The sequence below is a fragment of the Amblyomma americanum genome, chromosome 1 (assembly GCF_052857255.1).
Source record: "Amblyomma americanum isolate KBUSLIRL-KWMA chromosome 1, ASM5285725v1, whole genome shotgun sequence".
Taxonomy (NCBI): Eukaryota; Metazoa; Arthropoda; class Arachnida; order Ixodida; family Ixodidae; genus Amblyomma; species Amblyomma americanum.
Window position 1 is genome coordinate 219,318,703 of NC_135497.1, and position 22,714 is coordinate 219,341,416.

Below are 22,714 nucleotides of genomic sequence, written 5' to 3' on the forward strand. Positions count from 1 at the left end.
TCTTAACACAATGTGCAGATTCCTGCCAGATTGCTGTGGCCTTTGGCTTGCCATAAAAAGATCCCAGACCAGTGCTATGCATGCTCCTATCAAGAGCTTCTCTTGGCATTTATGTTGTCCTCATATTTTTCAGCTGTATCAGTTACTGTTTCTTTGTTACCTCAAAGGTCTGCTGCACCTATGCCTCATGTGTATGTACTATCGGGGACAAAAGTAACTGACCCGCCCTCAAAGTTCCAAACTGTGGCTCCTGCACGCAGTGTGCCAAGGTTCGGAACTTGAAGGAAGGGGTCAGTTACTGTTGTTCCTGATACCATTGTAGCTAGCAGTGCAAACATTTTTTAAATGTTAGACATCCGTATTGGGGCCGATGTTTTTGTGGCTGTATTTGATGCCTCCTAGGGAGGGTTCACACTTGATGGCATTTCTTTAAATTACGTTGACTAGAAATTGTTTTTTAAATTGTAATTGCGACCAGAGTTGCCATGAAAAATAGTTTTGAATCTGCATCTCAACTGTGTGCTTTTGTTCTTTGTTCAGTGCCATTCTTGTTACCTGATGGCAGTCTACAGTCACTGTTCTCTGTCAAGGAGCAGTAATGCCATTGCACGTTGAGGAACCCTATGTGGCCAGGATTGATCTCTCTTGCCCTAGGTGCAGCTTCAAGATGTTGAACACCACATGTCATGGTGCTGATAAAGGTACAAGTTGACACCTGCAGCCTGTCATTGAGCTTGGGATTGCTCAGAGTATGTCCAGTAGCATGCCCTCCATAAAAATATTAAGTGCAGTTGCAGGGATTATAACTGCAGCCAAATGCACAAAAGTTTGCTCCTGTAGCAAAATTATAGGGTGCACCACATGAAGAAAAGGTGATTATGAACAATTTGGAGCTGCTTGGAGCCTGCAGGAGCAGGCAGAATAGAAAACAAAATAAAGTGAATGAATGAATGAATGAATGAAAGAATAATAAACAAGCAAACAAATGAATGAATGCATTTGTTTTACATCATCCAGATGCTAGGGGCACAGGCAAGAAGCTTACAATTGAGCTTTTTTGCTTGCCTGAGCCCTGCATTCAAGATTGATGGTCTATACATTTCAAAAATTGTTGCACGACCATATAGCTGCAGCTACATAAAGTAACTTGGAGCAGACAACAAGATGCAGCAGGTAGAGAAAACAACATAAATTACAAAATGGGAGCAAAACGTTATTTTAAAGTTTGAGGCTTACACAAGTTATTTAGTAAGATGGCAAGTAATAGCTGTGCATTTGGCACATGTAATTATACTTTATGTGTGGAATGATTCATTTTTCGTGGGTAGATACGGTAAAAGCTCATTAATTCAAGCTTTAAGGGATCAAAAATGTGTTTTATTTATCCCAAAAATCGGATATACCATGGCCCCAGAAAAGTACCGAAACCAAGCCGTTCATATTACAGGGTGGCTCCAGATAAGATCAACCAAAGGGTTGGGCTGGTCAACCACTTAAATTTACTTGACATTTTTATAAGTCATTGCCTGATGACTAGAATAAAAAGTTCTGCTATTGGTCTGTCCTCAAAATTTTTTTCAAAGCACCAAAAATTTTTTATCATGAAGAGGTGGAGTGTTACGCTTACATGCTCTACTGTTTTGGCCAACTTTGGTTATGGATAAATGGAAATGTAATAACAATAGATACGCAAAGATTCTTAGAGTGAAACTATGGATATTTTGGTCAGCTTATTATTATTTTTGCCTGTTTGAGAGCTCAGTCTCTTTACTAAAATTTGTCAAACTTGTCCCAAGGAACGTTTTTTTGTCTACTTTGAAAGTAGACAAGAAAGGGTTGTCAAGAAAGGAGTGTGCCAGCGCTGCCATAATTATACATTGTGTTCTACACGAGCATGCCTATCAAAGTAAAGAACGTCATGTTTATAAAGTTTATGGATGATGAGATATGGTCGCATGAATTTCGAAAAAACATAGAACAACAAACATTTAATATTTTTAAAATTTTATCCATGCATTCTTCTGAGTACTAACATTCAGAATTGTCTAAAACGTGTTGCCTAATGTTGACACTGTGACAGTTCCAGCCCTCCAATCAGACCCTTGCGCAAAGTTTGGCACACCATGTTACTCCGAGACTCCTTGTGTGCGATACTGTAGAATGCGGGAAATACTAGGACAGTAAATAGGTGGCTAAATGAGCAAAATATTCCAAACAGTACCCAATCTAGACGCAATAATCTGAAACAGTGCCTAAAATAAAGCTACTAAAAGCGCGTCTTGAATGCAGGCCACAGTGCAAGACAGAGCTTGGGGGTTCTTATGCTTTGGATGTATAGATGACGCAGCATTGACCTCTTACAGCGATGCTTATGATGGCGAGGAGTCCTTGACTCTTAATTCCAGCCCTTTCTTTTAGTGCGCTCAGACGCTACCCCTGTGTGCCACGATGGCACCAAAGGATGTGCTGCGCTCTGACTGCAGCAAACCTCCCTTCAGGGCTGTTTCTATGCCCACTGCTACATTTCTTTTGATGGGAAATAAGGCACTGGAAGCTATACTGACCCAACGACCAGGGAGTACGCTTCCCTCGGGACTTCAAGGCTGGCTACGTCATGCGAACGTGTTCCTGCAAGGCTTGTTTTCATCCTTTCTCGGCAGCCGCCTTGTCTTTTAAAAAATGAAATATCAGAGTACCTACGTTTAAATGCTCACAGTCCTCGTTGCAGCGAAGACAACATTGAACATGTAGACTATCCCTTTTCATCTCTCATTTGTAGATGTTCACTTCCGTCGCAGATAAGGAAGACACCTAAAACTCCATAGTCACATTTTACACTTACTCCGGTGTTCACATGTGCCTCATGGAGGGGAAGCATAGCTTTGAGTGAGTGTTTTGAGCAGGTCGGTGTTTTGTGTCACCCATATATCCAAAGCACGAGAACCTAACAGGCTGGCCTTGAAAGTGTGTTGTCCTCTGTCTTTCATGGCGTCCTGCATACAGATGAAGTGCTTTTAGTGGCTTTATTTCAGGCACAGGTTACTGCATCTAGATTGAGAATAGTTTGGAACATTTTGCTCATTTAGCTACCTATTTACTGTCCCAGTATGGCACGTGCAGGGCACTTTTATTTTTCTTTCTTTCTATAAGCCCTTTCTAACATATGTCCCAGTATAGCAATGGCATGGATGAGCATTTTTAAAATTTTTGTTTTTAATGCCTCATCATACATTTTGTCCCAGTATAGCCTGCATTCTACAGTAGTTGCACACAAGCAGTCTCCTTAGTGTAACGTGTGCCGGGCCTTGTGCAAGGGTCTCATTGGAGGGATGAGACTGCTACAGTGTCTACATTATGCAACACGTTTTGACAGTTCTGAACGTTGGTACTCGGAAGAATGCATGGATAAAATTTAAAAAAAAATATCAAAAATGTATTTTTAAAATTGTCATCGGAAGTATTTATTGTTCTGTTTTTTTCGAAATTTGTGCGGCCATATCTCATCATCCATAAACTTTATAAACATGACCTTCTTTACTTCGATAGATATCCTTGTAGAACACAATGTATATTTATGGCAGCTCTGGCACGCACTTTTCTAGAGATACAGACCTTCAATGTAGACAAAAAATGTTACTTTGGTCAAGTCTGACAAATTTAGTAAAAAGACTGAGCTCTTAATTGAAACAGATGAAAATAACAAGGCATTTACTAAAGCATCCATAGTTTCACTACAAATTTTCAGGTGCCTATTGTTACTGTATTTTAATTTATTCGTAACCAAGCTTGGCCAAAATAGCAGAGCGCAAAAGCGTGACACTTCACTGCTTCGTATTAAAAAGTTTCCCTGCTTTGAAAAAAAAATTTGGGCCAAAACCAATGGCAGAACACTTCGGTCTACCAAATAAATTTAAGAAGTCGACGAGCCACCCTTTGGTTGATCTTATCTGGAGCTAGTACCCTGTAGTAAATTTATATGGTGAACGCCTGGACGATGGCCGTGCAGTGCTGTCGCAGTGAGCCTCTTCACAAGGGACGTCGTCGCATGTGGTGGGGGGCTCCACCGCACAAATTATGAACGTGTGGAGAGCGCGCAGTTTCGGTGCACTGGAAGAACGGAAGAACCATGCAGACTTTGGAAGTGAGAAAAAGACGTTGGTGTGAGAATCATTTACAATGCGAAAAAAAAAAGACCAGCGACATGCAAATTGGCATTCAAAGAGGCACGTACATGCTTTTAGCTAAATGGCCTATGTGTGGCTGATAGCCGCCATCACAGTGGACTGGCCCGAGCTACCCTAAACCTTAAGAAAGAGCAACCCAAACTATGCGGCGGGGCTATTTTTCGGTGGCAGTGGTCTGCAATCATCGCTTTGCCAGCTGTTGCACGCAGGGCTGAAGGCGAGGCAAGGCTGCACCATGCCATTAAGGCTTGAAGTGGGCTGCATAGACGATCATTGAATGTGGCGGTTATACCTCGACATGGCTCCTCGTCGGAAGTCTCTCCGAATTAATTGGTGTGAACCCAGCTTCTACATTCGAGTTAATTAGCTTCCTATGTTATAGACTTGCATTGTCATTGCTGGAACCACGCCGGCAGTCCTGAGTTATCCTAATTTCGGAATTTACTGTTGAATGGTTATACTGCATTTTCTGCTCCAAGAGACTGAGTAAAAAGCATTCACTAGAGCTTACCCGTGGTGCTAATGTAGGTTTAGTTGCATAAACTCGACATCCCACACCTCCTGCAGAGTTACTAGACACTCTGACTGGCATCAGCATTTGGCACCACCCCATCTGTCGCTGTAATTCGTATTACCTGAAAGATAAAAGGCTAACAAATTTTTTAGTCTCAGTGCATGCGGTATACCATGTATACCGCATGCACTGAGACAAAAAAATTAATTTAAGAGGTGAATTATCAGACCCTTCAATTTGTACCATAACGTGGGACATGTGACATCTGGAGTAAAGCATGGCTTGGCAGCTTTGTAGGCATATCTAGTGCTCTTGTACCTCATTTAATATGTGATGTTACACTGTGCTCATTAGAGTGCCTTCAATAAATGTCGTTACATCAGCCATATTTCTTACAAACTCCAAAGCTATAGCCTAATGTAGAAGTGCACCCACAATGCTAGCATCAACAATTAAATTATCAGTAATGTGGCCTTGAGTTTAATTATTTTCACAGCCTAGCTCAGTGTAGAGCAACATAAAACAAGTTTTTGTGCCTACTTTATCATGGGCACTTCAACTTTACAAAAGAAGCATACTTTCAGGAGCCATTCCACCACTCCTCGAGAACTAACAATGTGAAAGCACTTCGTCAACCCATAAGCCATATTAATGTTCACAAATATTCCTTGTTCCCTTCAGTTCTATCCTACTGGAATAACTGCCATCTACTTTTGTTAACTGTGGCTCAGTCCAATCCTTCTTAAAACATGTTAATTGCTTTGAATTCACATTATTACCACCGTGATGCCCCTGTGATGGTGAATTGTTATTTTGTATTTATTTGTGCCTAGACTCATTTTCCTTGTTTGATCCGCTATTTTCATTTTTTTTCCTTGTATCCATTCCTGCAAGGGCCCGAGAAGAACCTGCATTGTTTGTGAATAAATAAATTATTGAGTGGAATATGAGCAAAGATAAAAAGCTCACAGGACGGTTGCTACTGTGTAATGTGATATTCAGTGACACCTGTTTGTGCTGATGCATATATTGTTTATTCATTATTATTTGTCTTCTTTGGTAGTGTCTGCGTGACGTCACTGTGTTCAGGCCACTCGGCGTGCCCTTAAATTGGCAGCAGCATGAAGTGATGTTCCTCACAACACGACATACGATGGTGACAGCCGTCGTCTACCGTTGGCACTAGTATACCCACACGAAGTGACAAAACTTGGCTGTAGAGCAGCGCATTTCAGCAGTGTTGCTAAGTTGCCGCCTCATGTTTAGCCGCCTCATATTGTCAGATGAGTCGAAGTGCACTAGCATCCCGTTTTTGAGACTTTAAAGAGCATGAGGCACAAAAAAGGGATGATGAAAATCCTTCTTTGTTAGTAGTGCATTGCATTTTTAAGAAAATATGTGGACCCAAGGTACACTGCACAATGGCTTCTAACTATATTTCTGAGGTGCTGAGACTTGTAATGAGTGAGAAACGTACCCTCCTGCCCAACAACCTTTGCTGTCCAGAGCTCTTACGAGGTTCTCACTTAACTGTTTAGATGCATGGGTGATCACGAAGCGAGCTTTGAAAACTTTGCTGAAACTGCGCTAGAAAAACGAGCTTCGCTTGCAGAATATCTCGGTCGGAAAAGACGTACCTGGAACGCCTTCTGCTGTTGGCTAATTTCTCATGCCACTTTTGGGTGATGGATGAAATTTTCTCCAAACCCAGAACTTGAGCAATGCGATGAGTGACAGTGGTTCGACATCCCTCAGCTCATCGCACAAAGCCATCGCATGGCATATCGCCACAAAGTAACCCCTCATGTGGTCAGCGCTTACAGCTGTCGCTGTAAAAAAATTGACAATGTTTACTCTGTGTTGTCTAATGTGCTAAACGTAGCAAAAGCTGGACTGCACATGTGTGCATATGTGTGTTTAGATTTTCTTTTGCCACTTTTGCATGGCTTATAGCGTATTCTGATCGCGATCTGTAGCAGCTCTTTGAATTCGTGAAGAAGCAAGATGTGTAGGGAGCTTAGGAACAATTTCTGTCGTCGTCTAATCGGAACTCAAGATCTGAACCCAAATTGCCCAAGAAACACTCTCTTCGGTTTCATGGAGCAAGAAAACTTGCTTTGGAATACGCCATTAATGTATACAGTGCGCACTTTCCCTATGCTCCACAGCAGAGTTGTGGGTCCTATTCTTGTCCATGCCTTGAGGAAAAAGAACTGATTTAGGAGCTGCGCTCCGCTCCTACACCCACGCATCCTCTTGCCGCTCACTGGTGCACGTGAGTGTGACAAGAACGCCATCTCTGCAAAGGCTACAAAACCTCGCCCTCCTCTCCCAGCTTCCATCCTGCTTTCACTCACCCTGTTCCTGCTAGGAGAGTTGAGCCGAGCCAGACGACATTATGAGTGCAGGGTGGGGTCACATGATCAGTGTGAGCAGATATGTTTGTTGGTACCGGGGGATAGTGCAGAAACATAGTTCGTTCCAAAAGAGATGTCCATTTAAATGAGAAGAGTTTTTTCAAGCAGGTAGGTGTGCAATATGTATATGTATCGAATTCAAACACCCGTGGCAGGTGTGCCCATAGAAGCCCTGGCAGCAAAAGGAGTGGAATGACTGGCCTGTAGTGTAGGTGGTGCACATTTTAACACATAATAGTATAGTGCATAAGCACACGCTAATCGGCCATGCCGTGCATTGTCGTCTAATCACTTCTATTTCTTCCACCATTCTTGAGAAAGACGCGTGGGAATGATCCAAAGATGTGTCATTGGCATGTGTTTTCTATCGAAAGAGCGAGTGAGATATCTTGTGAGGGATATGCTACATTTAAACAGTACTGCTGTATGCCTGTACCATGGGTGTGCGCATGAGACTGAAACCTATGGATGCATGGAAGTACAGCTTTCTTACCTAGATCACTGTCATGATAAGAGGAACTAATATAAAGATTGGCTGCATTTCTGCATGCTTGCCTGGAAGCATTGTCTAAAAGCAATAGTAGAGTTCATTCACTCTTTGCTGTAGTTAAATCCCTGCTTGTTGATTTTTGAGTGTTGGTTTATGCAGTGTTATGAGTGTTGGTTTATGGTTATTGTTTAATAGGGGCTGGGGCTCTTGTTACTGTTTGCAATGACTTATCCACGAAGCCTTGCTCTTGACATGATCAAGGTCAGGTTAAGACAAAAAAAAACCTGTACTGAACTGGATGTGCTACTTGGACTGTTTAGTAGAACCTGTTGTTAGGTGACATATGACGCTCGTAAAATTTCATTCTCACAATTGCAAATATAACAGTTTTTTAATTGTTATGCCTGCTTTTCTGTGCTTTATTTTATGTAAAAAAAGAATATGCTTAGCGGGTCCTTTGGCGACTTTAACGCCAAGGGGTCTGGAATGCGCAGCTAAAAAATACATTAGACGACTCATGAACAAAGTAGTGAATAAGAGCTATAGTATGGCTGTACACATGTACCAACAAGGTCTATGCAAACCCATTATCTAGCATTATACACTTGTCACTACAGTGTTCATAAAAATTCATGAGCAAGAGCAATATGGACTGCTCTTTCCATGCCTTATTGCAAACCCATTAGACTAAACCGTTCTCGCTTTGAGTTGATTAGTTGATTAGTACATAAAATTCTGTGTGAAGCTTGGCAAGACAGCCGCATGCACAGACGTATGAGCTTCTTCATGATGCTTACAGCAACAAGACATTATTGCGGGTGCGAGTTTTTAAGTGGCACAAGAGGTTTTGTTTCGGGGTGAACGTCGACGGAAGACTACACAAGGCAGGGGCGCCCTTCAACCTCACGGAATGAAAACAACGTGGCTCGGATTAGGTAAATCGTGCAGGAAGACCGCACCATTATAGTCTGCATGCTATCAGATGCTCTCGACATTAGTAAGACAACATGTCACCAAGTTTTGCATGAGAACTTGGGGGAACGAAAGCTGAATGCCAGACTTGTGCCGCACTCCCTCACACAGGACCAGGACACGCGTGCATCAGTGAGCACTGATTTGTTCTCTGAGGCAGAGAAGGATGCTGCATTCTTCGACAGCGTCACTGCTGAAGATGAAACATGGTGTTTTCAATATGATCCTCAAGCAAAGATGCAGAGCGCCGAATGGCAGTCCACAAGCTCTCCGGCGTCGAGAAAGGTGCGGTGATGGAAGACCAAAAGAAAGACAATGCTGATAGTTTTTTTCGCTGCCAGAGGTGTCATACACCACGAGTTTGTCCCACAAGGGCAGACAGTGACTCGGTAGTTTTATATCCGCGTGCTCCAACACATGCGGGATGCACTGCGACGCCATCGCCCTGACTTATGAGCATCTAGACAATGGAGCCTTCTCCATGATAACACAAGGTCGTACATTGTTCTCAGCGTGACAAAATTTCTCACCAAGCACAGCATTACTGTACTTCCCCATCCGCCATACTTGCTTGACCTCTCCTCATGCGATTTTTTCGTTTCTTCGTGTGAAGGGAGCCCTAAAAGGTCGCTGGATGGGGAGTGTGGAAGCCATTCAAGACCCCACGACAAAGGAGCTGCCAGCCCTGCCAAAATAAGCATTTTCCAACTGTATATAGACTGCATATTTCGAAGGGGTGCTGCACAAATGATTTCAATGTTAAACACATTTAAAAAAAATTTAATCAGTCTGGGAACTTTACGGAAAAAGGTTGTAGTTAGCTCAGTTGGTAGAGTGGCCACGCCGGATGATTTGAACCCTGGACCAGGACGAATTTTTCTTCAACTGCGGACTTCTTTGAAAGCTTAATAGCTTTCTTTTGTAGGCACATGGCTGCCCTTTGGTGAACTCTGATAAGTAATTTGTCCCTTAGTTATTACAAATTTACTCCATCTTGGGGGATGCAAGGCCTAATTTGCAAGTCCTTTAGGGAGAGCATAGACAAAAGTGCTTGTAACGGTACTGGAAATAGGTATTACTTTGACTAGCACTTGTATTGCCACTCATGAATCTTTTATGATTAGGCAGCAGCATGTTTGGTATTGATGCATATTCCAGTCCATTCGAAATCCCTGGTTTGCACAAAACTCGAACATGCGTCCCCCATCTGGAGCCCTAACCAAATCTATCTGATAACTTCAATAGAGTCGCTACAGAATCGAGCCACAAGATTCATTCATTCATGTTATTCATACAATGTCAGCATATCATGCTTAAAAGCTAAGTCAAGTAACAAATCTTGCTTGTTGTCGAATTGCTGTGTGTGCTTGTTTCGTAGTTTTTTTTAGAGCTCACTTCGTATCCTGCCCCTACATCAGCCCTCCGGCACGCATTTCACTTCGCATTAGTCATCCCTTGGAAGAGTACCACGTCATTTGTTTTTGTGTTAATCAAAGAAGCCAATACAGTTAACAATGACCAAACGACGGTAAAGACGATAAAATTACTTGAAGAAAGCACTGACCATGATAACATGCTGGCCGAGGTTGCTGAACGCATCTCTTATGGCAGCGTAGATGGAAACTCTTGGCACATGGCACCCCCGGTACGGAGAGTAGACAACGTTTTCACGTATCGGAGCTTTCATTACTGGCTGTAAACAAAAGACGAGAAACATGACCTGGTTCTTTTCAGAGGTTATTTACTGTACTCCTTTCAGGGATTATGAATCTACCGTTACATCAACTTCTTCCAACACTTCGTTTTTGATTTGAATACCTCGAGGCGCATATCTGCATCGCCTATAATAGAGCCTTATATTCGATGGCCCTGCGCTAAATATATGCAAGGAGGAGGTAAGCGTTCTTTTTTTAGAGCTCACTTCGTATCCTGCCCCTACATCAGCCCTCCGGCACGCATTTCACTTCACATTAGTCATCCCTTGGAAGTTGCCCGTCCACGTACTCATGCTACAATGTTTGCTGCATCATTCTTTCTTCACTCAGCCATAGACTGAAATGGCCTTCCACAAGACGTCACTGCAACTAACTGGCCATCCACATTTTATAACTGTATAACTGCCGTATTTAACTGATAATATTTTTGTCATAAGTTTATACCTACAACACCCACTCCTTATGTAATACCCCCAAACTGGGGGTTTTTAAGGTAGTGAAGTGATGTGATGTGAGGAAGTTGAGGGAAGGAGTGAACAGTAATGTATCGAGTGAAAAGAACTGCCGTCTCTCTCATCATCTAGAGTAAACAGGAAATTATTTGCAGTATTGGCATAGCACTGTCTCTAGGGAGGGTTATAGATGTGTCTGCCGCATTCTTGACATGAGTCTCGTCCGGGTCATGCCAGGCTACATCACAACATAAGGCCCTTCTGCCGCCTACCTCGTTGAAGCACAGGATGAGCCTGGGACACACGCGCTCGCGATTGCGCGCTCACTAGTGAACGACACATACGCCTGTAAGCTTATTGGGTCCAGTCGAACTGAACCTCGTGTCAAGGTCTCGTCCCTGCCGAACAGAACCATAGTGTCCACGACGCCGCTCGTACGCGAGAGCGCACGCCATGAACCACCTCCTTTCCGCCGCTCCCCTTCTTTTTTAACAGCTAGACGCCCCATGTCTGTTCGTCTAGCCCAAAGCACCCAAAGCTGGGGCACGCCGGATGGCATAGCGCGATGAGGACACAGAATCGTTGTTACTTGCAACACACGCAGTGATATCTGCTTCTGCCACGCCGGCAAGCGTCGCGGCTGGCGAGAGATGAGATAGAATAGCTGTGAACACAAATTGATACGTGCTGCCGCCGGCAACCCTTATTTTGCCGAGAACGGGAGCGAAGGCATTTCATGCTAAATGTATACATGGTTGGTCAGTGCATGGTAATGTAGCGGTAGATCAGGATAGTTGTTGCCGAAATGTCATTACAGGAGCACTGGACAAAAGGGTGACAACAAGCACTCATCTGCGTCTGAGGGCGCTTGTTGTGTTCTGTGCTGTGTGTGGTAAATCTGTAGAAAGAATAGAACACCTCATTCTAAAATGTGATGGTATCCATCCCGATGTCACTCTTCCCGAGGCGCTGGGTTTAGAGATAACGATAAATCTGCGGTGGAAATTAGCAAAAAGCGATTGGAAGATTGGTGGCACAAAAGCAGAGGCGACATAAGGTTGAAAGTGTAGGAAGACATACTTAAAAAAAATGGCGAATTTTAACTTCCAACACAGTTAAACAAAAATAAAGGGGGAAAAAGCTGAGCATGGTGGCAACTGCGATCACCCCGTCCATCCCATCCATCCGTCCGTCCGTCCGTCCATCCATCTATTGTCTTCTATTTTTTTTCGCGAAGAAACTGCAGAAGAAAAAAAATGCCTTCGTAGTAGGATACAATTTAAAAATAAAGAAAGAGCAGTGGACACTGGCCTACGGTTGGTTCGCGACATAGAGTTTTTTGATAGGGCATAGGTATAGAAGAAGGAAAAGAAGAGAGGCGGTTACGTCACATATTTTGAAGCTGGCTCCCCCCTGCTTCGCTCCCCCTCGCTTTGCCGCCGTCTCAGCGTGCTTGCGCATGCGCAGCAGGCATTGCAGCAGACGATGCCTGCCCAGCGTTATTATTGGCTGCGCCAGTGGTCAAATACTCCCAGTACTCTGCGAAAGCGTGTGACTTCCGGCACACTTTGTGGCATGCAGCTCGGATAGCGAAGGCCTCTCCCGAGTTTTCCTTCCTCTATGGGTACAGTGTTCTAGAAGGCTTTCCATGGGCATAGGGCTTTTCACTTCATTTACCATGGACGCCCGAGGCACGTTGGGAAAACAGCAAACCGGATTGACGTCTATAGTAGGATACAACTTAAAAAAATAGCAGTTAACACTGGGCCACGGTCCGTGGCGCACTGTATTACTCCGCTAGCCAGTCACAAAAGTGAACGAAATCAGCTTTTTAATATCTGACTTTATTAAACAAGCCAGGTATCAAAATTATAGAGCTTATAACTTTTTTCTCATGGTTAGCTTTTTGTCTAGGTGACAAGAGAAGTTTTAACAGCGGCCTACATTTTTGTCATGGAGGAATTCTGTGCGCCGGTCCTGAATGTGGGTGGAGCTTCACTGCAGACTTATAATGGCTTGTTGACTGTGCTACGGATTGGATTTTTTTGGTTCAGTTTCGTTTTCATCGTTGTAGGTTTTGCTTATATTTTGCGCGCTTTGTGGTTGTGTACTGCAGCTACGCACGCAGTTCATTTGAGATGCGAAGCTTCGGAAGGCGCTTGACTCGAAGTGAGCTGAGCCAGTGCCTCCTGTAATCTTTCAGAGCCCGGCGAAAGAAAAAAATACACAGCGCGCCACCGTCGGCGCTAGTACAAGGCGTCGCTGCAGGGAGCGCCACCGAAATGTGTTTCGACACAACCTAGTTATAGTAAATACAGAAACTAAGTGGGAGGGAGAAATAACGTGGGAATCCCGTAACAGGCAGACGACCATTGACTACTGCCTAATGTCGCAGGGGATCTATAGCAAGCTTGCAATAATGGAAATGGACGAAGAGGGGAACACAGCATGGACGTGGGAAGTGATCATAAGCGTATTAGTCTACAGTTGGGAGCCCTGATCAAAAGAGAAATGCAGAGAAGTCAAAAAGAGTACGCAAAATTAAATGAACAAATAGCGCTAATAGCGGCCGGCATAGATGAAGCAATAGAGAAACATCCCATGGAAAAGTGGGATTATAATCAGTTATAACTACTCATTAGTATAAAAATAAAAAAGTAAAGAGTAAACCGCTGGAGAGGAAAGGGGAAGCCACGAAGTTGGTGGAATAAGGAAATTAGGGAGGCCATCTAGCAACGACGGTTGGCTTCAAGGGCACACATAGAAGCAAAGAGGGTGCAGTTATCTGAAGAGGAAATAGGCCAAAAACGGGAATCTTATCTACAAAAGAAACAGGAAGTGCAGGTCCTCTTCCAGGCTAAAATAAAGCAGTCCTCTGATTGCTGGCTGGCTGAAGTTTGCGATGCAACTAAAGGAGGGCCAAGAAAATTCTGGAACCATATAAGCTGGCTGGGTAAAGCGAATTACATTAAGCAGGCACAGATTCCCGATGCCGAGGGAAAATATTTAGAGGGAGATGACGCTGCGAACCACATTCGATCAGTTGTAGCTGAGTCATTTAGGAAAGACGCTAGGGTAACCGCCCCAAATGATGGAGCAACACAGGGCAGCACAATAGAAAACAGCTTAGAACTGACCAAACTTAACTGGAAAAAGGCGAAAGCAAACATTCCAAAATGCATGTCCGCAGGGATAGATGAAATTCCAATCAAGGTAATTAATGAACTTGGTCCGAGAGGCAAGGAAATGCTGATAAAAGCATTGGAGACAGTCATAACGAATAAGCAAATTCCGCTCAGCTGGAAACAAAGCAAAATGAATTTTATTTAAAAAGGGAAAGGCGATAAGACGAACATAAAATCCTTCCGACCGATTGGGATAGCATGAGTTATATACAGGCTGACGATGCAGGAGATGAAATTAAAAATGCAGTCATGGGTAGAAAGTAATAGAATACAAGGACGAACTTCAGAATGGGTTCAGAAGGGGTAGGTGCTTAGATGATAGCCTGTTTGTGCTTGCCCAGTGTATAGAAATAGCTAAGGCGGAAAACAGATCTCTGTATTTAGCCTTCCTGGACATAAGCGGGGCATACGACAACATGAACAGGGAACTCCTGTGGAACATATTAAAAGGTGGAGGTATAGCTCATGAGGTAATTGATTTCCTACAGGAAATATATCGAGAAAATAAAGTTGAAATAACATGGGAAGGAATTAAGAGTACAACTGTCGAGGTACACAAAGGATTAAGGCAAGGTTGTCCTGTATCACCGCTGCTGTTCATGCTTTATATGATAAGTATGAAAAGAAGGCTACAAGGAAGCAATCTAGCTTATAATCTGTCGTGCAGATTAGGCGGAAAGGTTGTTGATCAATGACTACTGGGTTTAATGTATGCGGACGATATTGTATTGTTAGCAGATAGCCAGGAGGATTTGCAAACTCTGGTTAATTGCTGTAGAGACGGTGGAGACAGTCTAGGTTTTAATGCAACTAAGTCAGGTGTGATGATTTTCAAAGATACAACTGATCAGGAGCTTACAATACAAGGCCGTGAAATACCCCGAGTGGCTGAATACAGATATCTTGGGGTATGGGTAAACGAAGGGCAGATGTACATGGAAAGCACGAACAGTCTCTCATAGCAAAAGGGCGAAGAGATACCGGGATAATGAAACATAGGGCATTGGGGGGGTCCAAAAGGTATGGAGTACTGAGAGGTATTTGGAAAGGAATAGTGGTGTCGGGCTTACTTTCGGGAATTCGGTTCTATGCTTAAGGGCAGATGTTCAGTCGAGATTAGAAGTGAATCAGAGAGCTGTTGGAAGATTAGCACTAGGTGCCCACGGGAAAACGACAAACGAGGCAGCACAGGGGGATATGGGCTGGGCATCGTTCGAAGCACAGGAAGCTCAGAGTAAAATACTATACGAAGAACGCCCAAGGAAATTGGACGATGACAGGTGGGCAGGTAAGGTATTTAAAGGGGCCCAGAAACATTTTCAGTGCATTGTTTTGCCTGTTGGTTGCATAGAATGAGTTATAGTGATGCTATTAGCATCGGTCGTACCACGTATACTGTGGTTTTAATATTTTAATTAGCTCGCAAAAACAAATTCGTGGCGCTGACGCTGTCACCATACAGTGGCGGTTTTTAGCAGCAGATATGACATCACTTGGTGCGAGCTTGATGATTGGACCAAGAGTAAATATACTGTAAATTGCGTTAAAAGCTTGAGTTACGTTATGTCAAGTTTTTGTTTTATATTACATTAACAAAACCAACTTGTTTGCCCTAGATAAAAGCACTGTAAATCAAGTAAAACAAAAACAAGCCACCAGAGGCGCTGGCTACTTTTTGCATCGAAGGACTTTGCACCTCTCTGTAAACATCCTATGACCTAGCACTCAACACTTATGGCTACTCTCCATGTATCTGAGAGCGGCGTTGCGGAATCGATGCGATCGAGCCATTGCACACTATAAGCGTTCGTTTTGGTCCCAAGGAAGGATGCGTTCGTTTCACATTTAGCAGGTAGTGCGCATCGTCAGCTTGTGGAGGATCACCGGGCGGTGGCGCCAGATGGCGCCACGTTCCCGTCAACAGCACGTGCCCCTTGCTCGCCGTGGCCAACCAGCGCGCTAGGTGCGATGGTTGGCGGTAAGCAGTAGCGGTACGCGCTATGCTAAACGCGTCTGATATCCTGCGCGGGCTGTCACATCGTCGCAGTATCTCGCGCTGGAGTTCGGATCCATAAGTAAGGGAACGTCACTGATCAGTGTTCCCTTCTGCGCCGTCGAAGTGACGGTGAAGCATCGCTGGGTCAGCTGGGCGTTCACATGGTTGTTGTAGCCTTGCAAACGGCGCTGTCAGCCTTGGCATGAACGAGTTACAGAGAACAGGCAACCGTGTAGTGCAAACTTCCGCCACGTGCTAATATATGCTGTTTTAATTGGTCGCACTGAGTGTCGTCATTGGGAGAGTGAAATGGAAATGAGAAGCTGCGCGAAAATCGAGTTGAGGGCAGCATTTTGCTTGCTTGTATTTTGAAATTTCTTCATTGAGTAACTCCCGTTCCTGTGCATCGATTCCCGTAAATCTTTTTGAGTCAGCATCTGTGTGACATAAAGAATACATCTGAATCGTAAACGGCATCCGTTCAAGCGGTGTGTCGCAGCCCCTTTAAATACTTATACAGAAAGAATGTTGAATCACACTGGCGGAAAAGAACTAGGAAACTAACGAGTAAGTATGCCGGACACAAGGACGGAGAAAGAAAGAGCATTAAACGACAGATTAAAAACGCGGAAGGTTAAAATTAGATTCAATGGAAAAGAAGCACAGTGTAGAACTATATGGATACTGGAAAAGGCAGATCAGGAAGGAAGCGTTTTATGATAACTCAAAAGGCAGTGCCCTACTCTTCGAAGCTATGTCTTAGAACGCGCAGCTAAGAAAAGAAATTTAACGAAGATGACACATGTGCTGTGTGTCGTAAATATGTAGAAACAATAGAACACCTCATAATGAAATGTGATGGTATCCATCCCGATGTCGATGCACGAACAGTCACTCTTCCTGAGGACCTAGGGTTTAGAGATAACAATAGTCATGTAAATAAATCTGCGGTGGAAATTAGCAAAAAGCTATTGGAAGATTGGTGGCTTAAAAGCAGAGAGGTGACATAAGGATAAAAGTGTAAGAAGACGTATTTGTTGGTATTTAAAGAAAATGGCGAATTTTAATATCTTACAATACAGTTAGACGAAATTAAGGGAAAAAGAAAGCTGCGCATGGTGGCAAATGCTATTACCCCGTTTCAAAGGGGACGCTCCTATACCTTCCATCCATCTACGTCGCTCGTCGCGCGCTTGCCCGTATCGTCTGGTTGCGAAGCCGGGCTTGTATTCGCGCGCGATGCCGGGCTTTTTTGGTATTTCCAAAGCAATGATGAGGCAGAAATGATGCTAGGACATGCGTGGGAGAGTTGCCATATCTAATGTTTGGTTTCCTGCTCGCTCAGCCCCCGTCAAGGGGCCGAATTGAGCTACGCGCGCACATATATGTGCTACGAGAAAGCGTTGGAAGCATGCGGCGCGCCCCAGCAAAAATATCCAGCGACGCAGCTGCTGCTCGGCTAACTCGTGCACAAAATGGGCTTACAGCATCTTTATGACGCTTTCATTGGGATCAGAACAAGCAAATGCAGAAGAAAATCATTTACCTTCATAGCCTCAGGTGCTTTCTCGAGAGTGGCTTGTTTGAGAAATACCGGTATGCATCTTGCCTGTCGGTGATGCCGAACTTATGATTTGTCAGGAGAGCTCTCAAGAAGCGCGCAGCTATAAGTTCATCAGTTTTAGACGGTGCGTTTTGTCTGAGTCTTGGAACTTGAGGAGTTTTCGAGGTACAGAGTGCTGGAACAGCATGACGCACCAACGTTGCTAACGGTTAAGGGAGAGTTGGATCATTTTCAGCATTTCATCAGCAAATCCCCTGAGGATGTCCTGGACAAACAACAACTACTGTGAGGGATAAAGGAGCCCACCTTGGTCCTGACTACGTGTGAATGTCAAGGGCGGTTGGTTTGTTGCTGGTCTCGAGGACATACCTGCGCAGCCGCCGCAGTTCATTTCTTCGCTGATGACTCTCTCAATGTAACCTCCCACATACACAGTTGCTGAGATCTGCAGTGAAGACATGAATAAGGTCAGCGCAGTTGTATCCAGTTTTTTAAGCACATGAGCAGCTTTTAAGAGATGTACAGTCGGGGACAAAAGTCTCCGGACCGCGTGCTTCGTTAACGAAGCCGATAGCGCTATTATTGGCCGTCGGCTGGAGACCACACTGGTGGCGATGAAAGAACAGGATATTAGCTTTCACCCTCACAGGTGTGGCCTCAAGCAGGTGGCTAATAATTGAGCTATCGGGGTCGTTCACGGCGCACGCGGTCCAGAGACTTTTGTTCCCGACTGTACATCTAGGTTGGCCTGCGCAGGAAATGTCTCAGAAGGCTGTACGGGAGCCATTATTGCTCTTTCAGTGCGAGCGACGTTTGTCACCATATTGGAGGCAGCTGTTCCTGTCTTCAGCATTTTTTGAAGCCCCGAAAGGGCAGCACAAACATCCAAGGTGTCATTGCATCCCGAGCACATCCACAGCGTTCCGAACAGTGATTCTATTGGATAGCTGTTAAACTTGCGAGTAAGCACGAATGAGAAGTTCTCTCAACTCTGAAGAGATATCTCGCACAGGCAACACTACTGTACGTGCTGATCAAAAATACCTGATAGGTCTCATTTGTTAAAAATTCACGTGAATGCGCACACCTCCTTTTTATGTCCTACAAGTACACTGGCATTGTCACCTTGAGCCAATCCAGCCGATCGTCAGTGGCGTCGTCATTATGACGAACATCTGGGAACTTCTGGCGTATGTGCCGCGTTGTGTTGCTTGTATCAAGAAGGACAAACCAGCGATAAAGGTTCTTCATAAATATGATGGTTGGGCCGGCCGTTGCAAAACACGTACTGCAAGTGTGACCAGCTTGTTCTTTTAGGGGTTGTAAGGCAGCTGTTACTGCTGGAGATAGTACCTGAATGGCTCTTTCTACATTCAATTTTTCTATGTTCGGGTACACGTGCTTTCGACTCAGATAACGCACAGATTTCACTTTGCAATTCATGTGCATTCTTGAGGTAACGATGCAATTTCTGCTTTTGGCCCAATGTCGTGCGCCAGGAACTGGTAGCGTACGCTTTTGAGCACATGGCAGGGATCAAAACTTAGGAACAGAAGCCTTCCAGCGTCACTTGGTTGTACAGTTTTGTATGTCGACTCACAGTACCCTAGCAAGTATCTTCATGGCATGTACATTCACTTTATGGTTGTCGGTGACGAGTCTCGCGATGCGGAAGCGGTAGGTTTCTGCTTTCTTTATAATGAACAGCACGAGCTCATGAAGTTGGTGAAGTAGTAACCGACTGAAATTCTGTATGGTGTGGACAACCCATTCATTACAAAGCAAAGCAAAGCAAAGAGTTGGCTAAAACATCTTGGCTACCATCGCCCGCGCCAACTTCAGAGTGCCCAGCAAAGCAGTCCTGCTGCTTGTGGTACTGCAGCTTTTCTTTGATGCGCATCTCATCAACAATAAGAGAAGACACCTTTGATTGTGGCGCAGTCAAGATTTTAGCTTCAGCCTTAATCGGAGTCTCAACTAGTTTTGTGAATCCTGTTTCGCCGTCCTGCATGCTGATGTAAGATGATAGCGTCTTTCTGCTGGGTAGCTTCAAAATGGCTTCACCCCGCACATGGTCATAAGCTCTTGTAGACAGTTGTCTCAGAACAACGCAGCGGCAAGTCGTATCTTCAGACCACGTTGGCCTTTGTTTCTTGAAATTTCGGATCTGATCGAGCAGAAATAAGGCGCCAGGATGGTTCTATGCAGCTTTGTGTCGTATAAAGGGAAGTTCGGACGCGAAGGTGTCCTCTTTAAGCTATTTTAGCTCTCTCTTGTACCTGTCGACAGTCTGCTTCAGGCGCAGAATTTGGCTTCTGAGGGCTCTTTCTTTTAGTTTCCGTTTAGGTCGCTCGGTAGTCATGTAACTCGATGACACATTGCTGTCGATCTGCACGCCTTTGTCGTGCTTCTCGTTTCGAGAAGTTGGCGTTGTGTCTGTGGGGGCATCCTGTTCAGCCACCTGTACGTCTATAACTATCGGAGACGGCGGCAAGTTCGAGGTGGATGCTGCGGAAACATCTATCGACTCTTTATACCTGGCTCTCTTGTTAATGCTCTCCATGCGCCGCTCGCGTATTATCTTCGGCTGCATGTACCGGGGTAGGCATAGAAAACCGAGGGTACAGTACCTTTACTCAGCCGTCTTCTCTTGCCTTCAATAAAATCTTCTTGTCTGAAATGCCGGCTGCACACTTCAGTATAGCACGACGTATCGTTCGGTGTCCAGTCGTTCCTTCGGATCATGGCGAGCCACCTTTCTCGCAGTCAATGTCGGCTGGCACTTCGTGAAAAGACAGTCCTGCAGTTTTCTCTTTTTTTTTTCGTGCGACTTGCTCAGAGGAACGCAACAACACATTTTTGCACACTCCAGTCATTCATTAACAGCAAGCACACGCTCGTCACGCCAAACACAGGCACCGGAGAAAACATCTGTGATTTACCGGTCAAACGATTTGAAAAAAGCGCGCGCGAGCGAAGAGCCTCTACCTTTTTTTGAAGGCGAATTTCCGGGCACCGAAAAATGCAGGAGGCACTGGCCAAGCACAGTGTCTGGTGCATGCTAGGCCTAAATTCCGTTTGCCCCATCACTGGGAGCCCTTTATGCAGCAAGCTGGGTTTTGCTCAGCGGGAACCTGTGCTACCTTTGCATTGAAATGTGAAAGAAGGGAATAAGGCTTTTTTTTTTTGTGAACTGAGAACGCAACAGTCCGCTGCTCTGACCACTCTCCACATTTCTCGTATAGGAGTCTTAAGGACACCCTAAAAGCGCAACTTATGCTAGACTTACTCGCCGAGGATTTTGTTTGATTCATTTCGACGACTGGCGGTGGCTGCGCATTGCATACAGAAACGACTTCCAATTCACACAAATACCCGCATTTTGCTCTGGTCAGCATGAACACGGCCGTCACTTACTTGTGGTAGGGGAGGTTTCGCTTCCTATCATGTTTTCCTGGACAAAATTTGTAAACGCAGCGCCAGGACATGCCAGGAGGCGGCACTTAGTGCGCGCAAACTAGTTTCTCAAAGAAAAGCGGGGGATTGGGTAAGTTTCTCGCGGCACGAACATAACTTATGCACGGACATAGGGCGCGTCCCACAATAGCAGACTACACCAGTGAAACGTTTCTATTTTCACAGTGCGAAAAAAGAAGCTTCTAAGTGTAGTATTTTAATAATTCACAATTTTTTTGCAAGCATATTCCCTCTAAAATGTGTGTCTGTTAAATGCAAAAAAAAGAAAATATTTTTCACGGTTAGCTGTGTTTGGCGGCATGCAGGGAAAGCCCTCTATGGCCATGGGCAAATTCGGTGCTTGTCTGCTTTTCTGCTAATTTATTGCGATGTACAGTTGCCATATTTTATTACATGACGTACTGATTACAAAACAACGCTTTCTGGCAACATATAATTTGAGAAAATTTGTATTTCTGCAGTCGTAGTCATGTTTTTCAATTGGTTGATTGGTTTGATCATAGAAATTGTGCCGGAATACGTCTACTTAGGGCAGGTAGTGACAGCTGATCCGGATCATGAGAGGGAGATAACTAGAAGGATAAGAATGGGGTGGAGCGCATATGGCAAATTCTCGCAGATCATGAGTGGCAGTTTACCAATTTCCCTCAAGAGGAAAGTGTACAACAGCATAATCTTACCGGTACTCACCTACGGGGCAGAAACGTGGAGGCTAACGAAAAGAGTTCAGCTTAAGTTAAGGACAACGCAGCGAGCCATGGAAAGAAAAATGATAGGTGTAACGTTAAGAGATCGGAAGCGGGCAGAGTGGGTGAGGGAACAAACACGGGTTAATTACATCCTAGTCGAAATCAAGAGAAAGAAATGGGCTTGGGCAGGGCATGTAATGCGAAGGCAAGATAACCGCTGGTCTTTAAGGGTAACGGAGTGGGTTCCAAGAGAAAGTAAGCGTAGCAGGGGGCGGCAGAAGGTTAGATGGACGGATGAGATTAAGAAGTTTGCAGGCAAAGGGTGGATGCAGCTGGCAAAGGATAGGGTTAATTGGAGAGACATGGGAGAGGCCTTTGCCCTGCAGTGGGTGTAGTACGGCTGATGATGATGATGATGAGTCATGTTTTAGGGCCAAGCCAAGTGCGCCTTGCTGTCTTCCCGGCATTGCCACGGTGGATGAAGTGCTCTTTCGTGGCTCTTTCAGAAACTCGCATAGACGGTGGCGCCAGCTTCCCCTCTAGGTAATATTTAGAAACTCTAAGGTTCGCGGCGTCCTGTATTAGTCCGCTGGTCACCCACAATAGTAAACGGAATCAGATTTTTAATGTTTGACTGTATTAAACAAGCCAGATATGAAAATTCTAGAGCTTGTATTTTTTTTCTCGTGATTATCTTCTCGTTTTGGTAACATGAATAGTTAATAGTTTTGACTGTGAACTATTTTTTTTTTGTCCCGGATATAGTGAACTAGAATACCTGTACAGCGGTCCTGAATGTGGGCGGAGCTTCTCTGCAGACTTAAGCCGGAAATTAAAAGATTGTGCCTCAAATTTTAAGAATTTTGCACTACAGTATCAAACAAATGAGGATTTATAATTTTAATTTGGCATTGGAAATTGCATAAAAAGCCATCTTGTGGGGAAACCCGCCATTATTACTGTAGAAATACCACGTGATAACATCTCAGTCAAATATCGCTTATGTTTTTAAGTCCACAGTGTTTTTTTTTTATTTCAGGGCTGTTCGCGATGTTCAGT

At 44.4% G+C, this 22,714-nt stretch overlaps 1 protein-coding gene across 5 annotated transcripts in view; it reads left to right on the forward strand.

The window, feature by feature from the left end:
* LOC144114641 (procollagen galactosyltransferase 1-A-like) overlaps positions 1–22,714 on the forward strand; it is a 409,103-nt gene that overhangs the window by 26,702 nt on the left and 359,687 nt on the right. Inside the window, exon 8 of one of the 5 annotated variants that reach the window (XM_077648504.1) lies at positions 19–8,006. The exons of 3 other annotated variants lie outside the window; for them this stretch is intronic. In XM_077648504.1, the coding sequence (XP_077504630.1) occupies positions 19–282 (264 nt within the window). In that variant the 3' untranslated portion in view covers positions 283–8,006. Of the gene's footprint in view, positions 1–18; positions 8,007–22,714 lie in introns of those variants that run through there. One more of the 5 variants, XM_077648509.1, reaches the window with a different exon arrangement.